General features: G+C 31.2%; 1 protein-coding gene across 1 annotated transcript; it reads right to left on the bottom strand.

Moving 5' to 3' along the window:
• Positions 1-672: 672 nt before the first annotated feature.
• LOC145049611 (protein FAR1-RELATED SEQUENCE 5-like) lies at positions 673-3,161 on the bottom strand. Its single transcript, XM_078997996.1, has 5 exons — positions 2,806-3,161; positions 2,542-2,737; positions 1,621-2,259; positions 1,184-1,293; positions 673-1,081 (listed from the first exon to the last, which is right to left on the bottom strand). The coding sequence occupies exons 1-5, from the start codon at positions 3,159-3,161 to the stop codon at positions 673-675; spliced, it is 1,710 nt and encodes a 569-aa protein (XP_078854122.1).
• Positions 3,162-13,067: the final 9,906 nt, after the last annotated feature.

Here is a 13,067-nt window from a genome sequence, read left to right as displayed (position 1 = left end):
TCTACATGTATGTTATACAATTACATAATTACATGTTTTAGTAAAAATATGATATTGGTGTGTGGGTGGGGGGAAGTGATTATATTTCTACTCTGAATAAAGAATTGAAAGTACATTGTCATTTCATACATTTGCTTCATTTCTTTTGGTCTAAATGATTAAATGTTAATGTAATAACAATACAATATATGTACAAAATTTACATTATTTATATGTTAACCTTGTGAAAATTTTATTTGTAAGATTAACTATGTGAATTACAGTACATATTATAACATGTATATTTTATATGTGAGGTTCACAACGTGAATTATGATACATATAGATCATTAAAACAATTAATAGTTGAGATTCACAATGTGAATTAAATTACATTAAGACAATCTTTAACATGAAAAATTTTATATATGAGATTATCAATGATAATTAATATACATAAATTAAATCATTAGCATGTAATTTTTATTAGAAAATATTTAAAAAACTAAGAATAAAAAAATATCTTTAACCAAAAACAAAAAATTTGAAAAAAATATATTCTATTATTAGAAATAAACTCTAAAATAATTAATATCAAAATTAACATCAATATTTCAACATTTCTATCCATTGAATGATCATTACAAATATCAAATCTTATTTTACTCGTCTTAAAAAGAAAAAAAAATAGAATTAGCCTTCTGTAACCTCAGATTCTAAATCAGACTTCTTAAACCTTAAAATGCATCTCCTAGCATTGTGATTTTGTTTATGACATAAACTAGACAACCTAGTACCCTTTTTAGATTTCTCAATCACTTTCTCTCTAGTGCTCTTGATTCTTTTACCACTAGCACATCCCTTTTTTCTGATCCGCTCTGGATTACGAATGTTGATAACATCAGGTATTGCAGCTCCAATAAGTTTTTCAATGTGAACTGATCTACTCGAAGATGCCCTTGATGAGGTACATAAAGGAATACCACTATCAACTTCCTGAAGTTGCTTTATATATTTAGCCAACTCATCCTCATTATTTGCTATCTTGTTAATAGACAAACGAAGAATAGCATATGCATATTGAATCAAACATTCATTTTTACTGCCTTTATGAGGATATGAGTACTTTTTTCTCAACAATCCATCAGCTATGATATCTTTTCCTCATCTCCTCAAAATGAAATTTGATGGAATTTCATCTTACTCTTTCATATTTAATATGAAAAACATATGACGGCATAACAATCTATCATGGACAAAAAGCATGCAGCTACAACTGATGTTAATGCTATCACCCCTTCTACTAAATACAACCTACAAAATTATCATTAATAAAAAAAATTAATATGTGAATAAGAAATTCTATCTCATATTATTCGATAAAAATTATACACATTAACATCAATTCACATTATTAATCAACAGGACATTAGAAATCATAATACTATAATATAAATATGTACTTCAAATCAAATTCACAAAAAAAAAACATATTCAATACTAATCTAATGAAAAGTACAAACCAATTTATAACTCTATAAAAATTCACACTATTAATTAGCAAAACATCCTACATTCACAGTGTGAATTTTGAAACTACATTTTATATTTAATAAACTGTATTAGGACAAAGAGACATACCTTGTAACGAGTATTAGGACAATGAGAAGTAAGACTATTTCGATAAAAGTCATCAGATTCTTCATCCTCATTCACATTTTTATCAATCAACTTTTTTTTCTTCTTATCTCTCAAAGAATAAACTTCACTTTCATCTTCAATAACTACAGATTCTTGAACACAGTAAAACATATATTTATATAACTCTTTCTGAATGTCCAAGAAAATATTATGTGTATAAATTTCCGATGCATGCTTTTCAATAGCCAAAGGAGTCCTTAGCTTGGGGGTAGTAGTTGTGGACTGATAATCTAATAAAGATTGATGATGCCTTTGCTTCTCCATTGCACTATCAAACGACATCATGAACTTTACCAAATTTGATTTATGATGCAAAAAATGTGAGAAAGCATTATTCAGACTCTCTAATCTTGAAGTAGTTCGCATCAAACCAGAAAGTTCAAGATCTCTCATAAAAGCTGGAATCCATACATCCCTTATTTTAAAAATAGACCTTAACCAGTCATTTTCTTTTTGATGAAACTTATCTAACATTGTTGACCATGAACTATCAAAATCTTGTGGAGAACATTGAAGATTCCATATAATATCAAAAAATGTCTTCTGGAAGTCCGAATGGTTATAAACATCGATAGGAATCTAAAAAAAAAGAAACACATAAGAATCATTACATATGTTGAATATTTGATGTAATTAATATTAATATACCATTTGGTTCACATTATAAATTCACAGTGTGATTTATGATTTAGATTTGTTACTTTCATCATATGAAAATTTACAGTGTGAATTCACTATATGCTTTATGATCTATATGGTTATAAACATATATAGGAATCAAGAAACAAAAAATATACCCTTTTCCTCAAGTTTTTGAGTGATGTGCCACATGCATAGTCTATGCTTCGATTCAGGAAAAACAAAATTAACAGCTTTCTTCATTGATGAATCCCGATCTATTACAATCATCATGGGAGGCTTGACAAATGCTTTACGAAACACTTCAAGCAACCACACATATGCATCTGCTATCTCACGAGCTAGTAAACCAGCAGTAAAAGTAACACAATGCTTGTGGTAGTCAACTCCAGTAAAAAGAACAAATACCATAGAATACCTGAATTTTTTATAGGTATTATTAAAAAGAACAAATACCATAAAAAACAAATGAGGATTATGAATTACTTGTTTGTTTGATAAGTAGCATCAAAAGATAGTACATCTCCAAATTCCTTATAGTTGGCTTTCGAAGTATCATCAGCCCAAAAAAGTCCAGTAAGATGATCATCAACATCTTTTTGAACCTCAGATGAAAAATTAGAGAAACACAATTTTCTGTTTGTCAATATATCCACAACCATTTGGGAATCTTTGACACCAATTTTACAATTCAAATCTCTATGAAATTTTTTAAAGTCAACTACAGTCCCTCCCCTATAATCAAAGCCACCCTTCATACTACTCACCAAGTTATAAGCTTTTGAAGCACCAATGTTACAAGTACCAACCTTATGTATAAAGGATTCATCAAGAAAATCCATTGTCCTATTAATCCTTTATAAGTGCAACTGATCTTGAGCAACAAGCTCATGGTTGTGATCTTCAACAAACACATAAATGTAGAACATTAAAGAACATCAGAGATTTTTGAACTTTGAAAGAGCAGGGCATCCGTTCTTCGTAGAAGAAGTTCTCATTCTCTTAACATCTGAAAATTTCACATTAACATTTTCATTCTTGAATGACTCCGTGAAACTAGATCTACTACATGTCGAATATATATTATGAATTGTGCTATCATTGTATCTTTTTTTGACTTGACATATTCACATCAAAACCACATTCTTGACCATAAGTCTTATAAAAGTCAAGAATGAATCAAACAACAATCCTTTGAAAGGCTTCTTATGTATCAACTTATCATAAGGAACAAGCTTAAAACTTCCAGTATTATAGAGCTCAAAATCAAAACTATAACGAGAATTACTGCTATTTGAATGATCAATATTCATACTTGAAGATGATTGATCATGAACTGCAAAACTAAACAAAACATCTATTTCATTACATTATATAAAATGTGAAATTTATATTAAGAAAAAAAACTTACGTGATTGTTCATTAATAATTGAATGCAAATATGAACAAGAATTACTATCATTTGAATGATCAGTATTCATATTTGAAGATGACTGATCATGAACTGCAAAACCAAAAAAAAACATATATTTTATTACATTACATAGAAAATGTGAAATTAATATTAAGAAAAAAAAACTTACGTGATTGTTCATTAATAGTTGAATGCAAATCTGAACAAGAATTCAAAGAACTCATAATGAATCATCAGTAACCTAGAGTTTATATACAGATTAAAAATTTAGAATTGATAATTATACAAAAAAGGAAACAAATAAACAAGATAATCACAAAACTTTAAAATATATGCACAAGATAAGATAAGATTCTCAAAATTACTAAAAGTTTGGAAAAAACTTAAATGTCAGAAGATGCACAAGATATAATTGATTATTTAAATGTCGAATATGCATTACAGACGAATGATTACAAAAACGGTCGAATGAAAAGCAGTAACATCAAACGTAAATTCAACATACGACATAAAAATAGCAAATTAACAATAAAAACATAACAATTTGAAGATTAAACAGTAAAATCAACAGAATTTGACAATAGATGATTACAATAACAATAAAAATAAGTTGATAAACAATGCATCGTAATTGACCTAATAATCATAAACGAAAGATGAATATATATTAAAAATACCTGATTATTAGCTGAAATCTGAAGAAACTATTAGTAAAGTGGATGAAAAAGGTTGATTTCGAAGAACAGCCGAGAGTTTGGATCGATCGATGAAGGACAGTGACAGAAGACGCTAATGGAGACAAACAAAACATTGGATTAGATGTTGAACTTACCAAAATGCCCCTCCATGTTTTTTTTTGTTTAATTAAGGATTAATGGCCAAGATTAAAAGAAGATAGATGGTTAAGATGGGTTCGTTGGTTCTTTGATGCATATTGGTTCTCTATTGAACTTTTCCATATATATATATATATATATATATATATATATATATATATATATATATATATATATATATATATATATATACTATCTTATAAAAGAAATCTAACTATTTCTAAAAATAGATTGATTATAATAATAATATTCTTTTAAGACGTCCAAATGATGAAGCTGATAGTACAAGTAACTATTAATAAAATAATATTAAATTTTAAACAAATTTTGAATTCAAATATTTATCATCAAATCTTCTTATATTTCTCAGCAATTTGATATGGTTCCCTCAAATCCTGGATTCATTCAAATTTTGAACCCTTTTAGATATCCTTAAATTTAGCATGTTGATTTAAATATCCCTCCAATCGCATATACATCTTTGTTCCCTCCTCTGCTATAAAGCCCACCATTCTTGAACAAAAAATGACTCCATCTCCCAAATAACACCATAGTTTGATTAGTTTGTCTTCGACATTTACTTTCTTTTGTAACATAACATTTTTATAGAGGAAACATATCACCGAAAGAATTTACACGCCCCGCCGCTTTGCGCGGGTACACTGCTAGTGTGTATATATATATATATATATATATATATATATATATATATATATATATATATATTAATTGAATAACCAAAATTATAAGCCTGTAATTATGGAATTGCATTAATATCTTTTGCAAATTATAAATACTTATTTGACCTATGTAAAATTAGATCATACTCAAATTCTCCTGATGCCGTCATCTCCGCATTGCCGTCGGGAATCACCACATCGAATAGATGACAACCTTATTTTCCTCCCGTCATATTCCTCTCCTCGAAATATTCCTTACGTTAATCAAGGTCAAAAGATCAAGATATCGATTACATTCAAGCAACAAAAAAAGTTTAAATTCTGAGAAATTTGATTCCAAAAGTGAAGAATTAAAGTAATTATGCAACAATTGGCAAGTATGTTGAAGAACAAGCACGATTTTGGTTGGAGCTTGTTGGATGACAACAATCAACGCTAGTGGAGGTGATGATATTGAACTTTTTCTATGAACTTTTTAACAATAATATAATAACTTTTCCCTTTTGAATCTTATGTGTATTTTTTTTGTGACATACACGTAATTAAAGACAGACTTTAAGGTTTTTTGTTTTCTTATGAGGCTCTTACATATAGAATTCATTGGTGTTGTTATTACACTAGCTACCAATAAGACTAATCTTAAAGAATTAACATTGATTCTTAAAAGAGTGAATTCTTATTCTTAAAGATTTAACATATGCTAGCTAATGGTGGTGATTTGCGATAATGAAGTCATGATGGTTGCATTTTTATGCAGATAGATGGCAGGAAATGATGGTGATGTGGGTGGTAATCGATATCAATCAAAGAAAGTAGAAAAACAAAAAGTTTTAGACGTTGTATTCTTCAAGAATGCTCAAGTTCTTAAAGAATTCTTCAGTCATATAAATATTTTTTTAGTGTTATAGTCTTATAGAGATAGAACACTATATTTTTCAAGAATTGCTTCACTTTTATAAAAACATTACCGTGCTATAGAGATAGAACAATTCAAGTATTCAAGAATTCTTCACTTGTATAAATAATTAAATTTGTTAAGTCGATTCTTAACCCTAAATTTTACAAGAATATTTGATTTGTTGTTAAGTAAACTCATTCTTAATCCTTACTCCATAAAAATCAAGTTTAAGTAAGATTGAACACTAAAATCTAGAAGAAATTCTGATTGTCATTTATTATTTATTTCAAAATTCTCTGACTGTTTTTCTTGGAAACGTATGATTTTCATTACCATATTATATTTTTTTTATTTGATTTGATTTTTCTTAATTAAATTAACTTGGTTGTCTAAAATCACGGTAATTTTCATTTCTCTCTCTTAACAAAATGTTAAATTTGTTATTGTAATTAATTAGTTGTAATTATATAGTATATGTTATCTCATGTTAATACCATATACCTTAAGATTACAACCATTAATTCGTTTTAATCTAATGGTTAGAATTTAATCACACATTCACACAATACTTATGATTCACATTTGATCATAACCCTCTTAAATAATGCAATTTATGTATTTGCATTATTTAACATTTAAAGTTTTTATGTGCAAAATCTTTCTATCATTCCATCATTTTTTTTATTTACCTATATATCGGTAGATTCAACAAAAATGTTTTCCAACAAAAAAATATTAAAACAAATACATATCACAATAAACTATTAAACTAATACATATCAAATCATAAGAAAATGTTGCCCATTAAAAATGTTGAAATCATAATATGTTAAAAAAACTCACGATATAAAACATTCACCTTATTCCAATTGCATTGAAAAAGTTGAAAACACATTTAAATCAAATATATCATTCTCAAATAGTGCTTTATCGTCGAACATATTTTAATATTCATATGATTTGAATATTTTTTGTTGGGCAACGTCTTCTTACAATTTGATATGCATTATTTTAATCATTTTATTGTGATAGGCATTTGTTTATATATATTTTTCTTGGGAAATATCTTCTTTTAAGTACGTAGTATATGGATAAATTTAAAGAAACATGATAGACGCCGTGGATAAATATTGCACATCAAATGTGTTTTGAAGGGTTTTTACTGTTGGATTAGATGTCTAAATTAATAAGTGATTTAGTATAAGTTTGAATTATTAACAAAGTTGTTTTGGGTGTCTTCAAACCTAGTAATTAAATATGATGATTTATATATATATATATATATATATATATATATATATATATATATATATATATAGAGAGAGAGAGAGAGAGAGAGAGAGAGATTGAATTTTTGATTTATTATATGGTTAATAAATAGCAAAGTTTATTAATATGTTATGAAAATAATATATTAATTAAAAATACTAATATTTAATTAATAATTAATCAGAAATTAATTAGATTAAATTTGGAATAAATTGTGTTAACTAAAAGTAGGGGTGAGCAAACCCAAACCAAGAAACCGAGAAACCGACTATAACCGACGAAACCGAAACCGAAAAAACCGAAATCGAAGCAAAACCGACGGTTCGGGTTTGAATTTTTTAAAAACCGAAAAGTCTGGTTCGGTTTCGGTTTTTACTCAGAAACCGACCCATTCAACCCGAGAAACCGACCCATACTTAAAACCGACAAACCGCCCCAAGAAACCGACCCATCCAACCCAAGAAACCGACTCATACTTGATTGTTTTTTGGTTGTAATAGACTATTTCGGGCTTTGGTTGTAACTTGTAATAGACTATTTGTTGTAAGACTCATGTTTTTTGAAGTATTTAACTTAAATTTGGTGTTTTTTGAAATATTTAACTTGTTGCTTCATTTATGGAAAATGAGGTAAAACCCAAAACCCATGGGTTTAAACCCAGAACCCGTGAAGGTATGGGTTGAACCCAAGAAACCGAAAAACCGTCCAAACCGACCTTGGAACCCGAGAAACCGAACCGACCAGAAACCGATCCTATTGGGTTCTGAAAACCAGAAACCGGCCACTTATGGGTTGGGTTGGGTTTGGGTCCAAAACCGACCCAAACCGACCCATGCACAGCCCTAACTAAAAGTGCAAGGGTTAAAGTGCAATTGTTTAATAGTTGAACAAGGAAAAGTCTAGAGCCTTCCTTGGAAGGAGGTAGACGAAATTAGGGTAATTTAGGGTATCTAGAATATTTTTTGAAAATAAATAGGAAGTTGGATAATTACCAAATTGAATAAATATTATTTTGTTTATTTAGGGTTATCTAGGGTTTCCAAGTTGCACTATATAATGACTCATATCCTTCAATTTTTGGCCAACCACTAGTCTTACTCTAAAGAAGGCAAAAATCATCACCTTTCTCCTCTCTCAAAAGCTTCTTGTTGATAGTGTTGAGTATGAACCATCAGACGCAAGAAATTTGTGTTGGTAGCTGATATTGCCATATTTATACACATTTTTAGGCAATATTTTAGTACATTTTACTTAATATTTTGGTTATATGTAAAGATATGTGGTACTTATTGAACTGAATTGAATTTTCCAGCCAAAAGGAACACTCTTGAAGAATGGGGACTAAAATTGACAATAATTGGAACTTTGGAGGAAGGAAGCTTACAAGAAGAAAAATCCCAGCGAAAAACCCAAATCACGACGTGGCCATCACATTCACGATGTGGAGTGAGTTCTCTAGATGATAAGTGTATGGGAAGTCAGAGTCCCAGGCAAAAAAGGATTTATCTCAAATTCATGACGTGAAATCCTTGTTCACGTCGTGAAGTGCGAAAATTCACAAAACTATAAATACTCATTCACCTCCACGGTTTGAGGGGCAGAGAGGGTTTTTCAGAGATATTTCCGGAGGAGAATAGTCAGAGAAATCGAATTCAAAGCATTATAGGAAGGAGATTAGCTTAAAGATCGAAATATTGAAGAACATATTCTTACATTGATTTGGTATACTTTGATCATGTCAATTTAATTGCATTTGTGTTTGTGTTTTCAGCCATGAGTAACTGAATCTAGTAGCTTTCGTTTAGCTAGATGAAGCTTTAACTCTATGGTTTAGTTTATCAAGTTATGGATTTTAATAGTTGGTTTTCGAGCTTGTGTTTGATTATCTATAACTAGCCTGTTAATATTTGATACTTTGATTGCTTGAATTCAGGTTCTGTGTAGCTTAGTGACCATTAAATTACATGAACTTGTTACATAATAGCTTTGTGACTATTAAATTGCTAAAGTTAGGATCGACCCAATCTTAGATAAGCGATCAAAGTAACTAACTTAGATGTGTTGGAGAACATAAATTATTACAATAATTGTGTTTATTTAGATAAATCTTACATAACTTATCTACATCGTATAACTAATTTTGTATTTGCTAGTGTATGACCATGCATAGTTTTACATGAATTAGTGAAAACATTAGTAAATTTAGACTTGAAATGCTAATAACATAATATATGATAACCAACTTTAATAATCCATAATTAGTAGCTAACCATATATAACATCCTGAGATTTGGCAGGTATTCCCAAACCCTCTTCTATCATTACCTTGTCATTTATAGTCATTGGGGTTGGAAGTGAAGAGTGAAGATAAGTTTAAGGACCATGTTTGCAAACGTGGGCCAAGATAGAGTACCTTGCACGTACATAAGAGTATGCTAAGCGTACTAAGGTCCGCTTTAGTACGTTGAGCGTAAACTTCAGTACGCTGGGTGTACTAATGTCAGGGTGAAACCCTAATATTTAGGGTTTGGGGAATATATAAGCAACATTATGAGCATCAAAACCTCCCTTACCAAAGCCTCCACATATTACATCCGTCCTCCCCAAACCCTAGCCTTTCCTTTGTGTGTTTAAGCTTATTTTGTGTGTTCTTGAGTGCGTTAAGAGGAATATATTGCATCGAAGAGTTGGAGAAGAAGATCAAGATTGTAGATATGAAGTTAGCTTTTGGTCAAGAAGCTCCAAAAGGTATAAATATCCAAATTTTATGTATACATGCATAGATCTCACCATTTTAATTTAATAGAAACATTTCTTGTCCTAAAAGCCATAAGGTGGCGCATGATGTGATTTGGACGAAAAAGGGTTTCCCTTCTAGACTCTTGAGGGGACCGTGAGTGATAAAAATGAGGTCCTATTAGCTGTATTTGTCCCATGCATGGAGAATAATGTCTTAATGGATTAAGACCAAGCATTAAGAACTTTATGGACGTCCAAAGTGATAAAGTTCATGACTTTATGGATCCTAGGCATGTTAGGTCTCTGGATATGAATTTTGGGCTTAAGAACATAAGTCATTAAGCACTTAATAAGGTTTTGAGAAACTGTTGAGTTTGCCCAGCGTAAATCCGGTACGCCCAACGTACTAGGTCAACCACCCCGATGGTGGTCAACATCTGGTCGAGTACTCCCCGCGCACCAAAGTAGTACGCCCCACATATGTCCTATGTTGGGCCTTTGTTTAATGGGCTTCGGATTTTGGGTTAGATATGGTCTAAATGGAATTGGGCATTTTCTGGACTTTGTAAATAAGTTATTTTGGGCCCAATAGTGATAGTGGATCATGGGGTTAGGCCCAATTAGGAAGTTGGGCCCAATATAGTAAATTGGGCCGATAATGGGCTTTATATATGGACTTTCAAGTCAAGGACTTGGTATTTGGGCCTTGACCCAATAAAGAGAATGGACTTAATGAAATATGTAGACATTTAGTCAAGAAGGTTATTTTGGGTATTAACTTAGTATTTATTGTGTAATAGTTTGGGATTCCCAACGAGACAGTAGTCAGAGATTTACAGTACTTTAGCACTAGTTGCGAGGTGAGTTATCCTCACTATATCAACAGGGTCTAAGGCACCAAAGTCAGCCCTTTATGGATTGTATCCGGTTATGGCATGATATGCTTATTGGGAATTCCAACTTGTTGGTTGTAGGCCTAGGGTTTTCCATCCTGAGGATGATTGGACCCATAGTATGTTGGCATTCCAACTGATGGGTTAAGGGTCTGGGGTATTCCAACCCGATGGTTGACTGGACCCATAGTATGTTGTTTATGATTAAATGTGTATTGTCATGGGTATGGGTATTTTGGGGGAACTCACTAAGCTTTTGGGCTTACAGTTTTAGTTTATTGTTTCACGTACATCAGGGGATCGCGGCAAGGCGAAGGCGTGATCATACAGCTCCTCGTGTTTTCTTTATGTTTTTGGGAAAACTCTGATATTAGACTATTTTGAAAACAAATTTGTAGTTACTACTCGTTTTTAAATGTTTTGAAAATGTTTTAAATGGGCTTAAATTTTATGGGTGTTACAAGTTGGTATTAGAGCCTTGGTTTGAGTGTATTGGAGGAACATTCGTGTGAATCCAGTCTCAAATCGAGAAAAGATTTTCAAAATGGTTTTCAAAGTAAGTAAAGGAGGATGTGGGGTGTACAATCAGCCAGAGCCAATAAGTAAACCCCAAAATTGATAGGTTTCGAGCTATACATCATTCCTATGGTGTACACGCAAACCCTAATAGCTTTTGGATCTAGTTTGTCTAATGAACATGCAATTGAATATTCAAAGCTATAAACCCTAGATCTAGCATACAATTAATCATATTAACATAAAATAGGGTTTAGATCTAACCTTTGATAGTTATATAGCAATAACAATCTAATCCTTGGCTTTAGAAAGCTTAATGCCTCAAGTGTTGCACCTCTAATGGAGTCACAAACACCACTAAGCAACAAGATGAAGAAGAGAAGAGGAAGGAGGCACAAAAAACGACTAGAAACCCTAATCCAAGTGTTAGCCACGGTTTTGGTGCCTAAGGGTTCCTTATATACTTAGGCTATTAGGGTTATCAAACTAGGAAACCCTAATCTGACTACTTAGGCCCTAAGCAGCCCATGGACCCCTTTAGAATATCCCTTGGACGAATTCCTAATGGGCTTCCCATAGAATTCGTCCAACCTGTATTATTAGGTGATCCATAGCCCAATTGCACTTATCTTATAATTGCAAATCCAGACCACTAAGTTTAATTAATCTCTTTTAGCCACAAAATTAATTCTTAATTAATTCTTGACTAATATTAGTTAAACTATATGTTTTCTCCTTTAATATATTATTCTCATAATATATTAATAAATCATAATTAAACCTTTCTCTCCTTATCTCATCCTACATATTGCTATGGTGAAGGCAACCGAAAAGGACCATGATCATAATCGGGTCAAGTACATACCAAGATAATTATGGAAATAGACACTAATCCAATAGTCTCCCACTTGGATAAGTCTAATAACTATTTTGCATAACTTCAGAACCTGATGAGCAATCATAGCTTTCAAAAGCCGTTGTCAAATCTGATCTTATCACATATGCACGTCCTTTAGATAAAGGATCACATATTCCTCCATTCTCAAGATATCGTATAGACACGAGACATGGATTTTAATCATTCTCTCTATATTGTTTCCCGACATCCAAGTTAGGACGACTAACAACAAACTATAATTGAACACATCAACTTAGTACCGACTTGGCAAAGCGCTTAGGTGTCATAATTAAATCATCAAAGGGCCCACGGATATTGCTTTTATCCCACTTAGGGTAAAAGGAATGGATAAACTTTGAATCAAATGCTCGCCTGCTCTTACTCAGCAAATCACACATAACAGTATGTTTTGTAACACCAAGTTACTGGTGCTTTTACATATTATCAATGTGCAATCGAATTGTAATTACAACTCACACGTCTCGGTTTCAAGAATATATAATATTATCATCTCACAATCACTCATGATAAAAACCATGAAGTGATTCAAGTGAGCATGGGTTTAATCCAATATTCTAATCTTATCAAAACACTCATGAATTCTG

The sequence above is a fragment of the Lactuca serriola genome, chromosome 5 (assembly GCF_051521515.1).
Source record: "Lactuca serriola cultivar US96UC23 chromosome 5, Lser_US96UC23_V15, whole genome shotgun sequence".
Taxonomy (NCBI): domain Eukaryota; kingdom Viridiplantae; phylum Streptophyta; class Magnoliopsida; order Asterales; family Asteraceae; genus Lactuca; species Lactuca serriola.
Note: the sequence above shows the minus strand (reverse complement) of the source record. Positions and strands in the feature narration are given on the sequence as shown.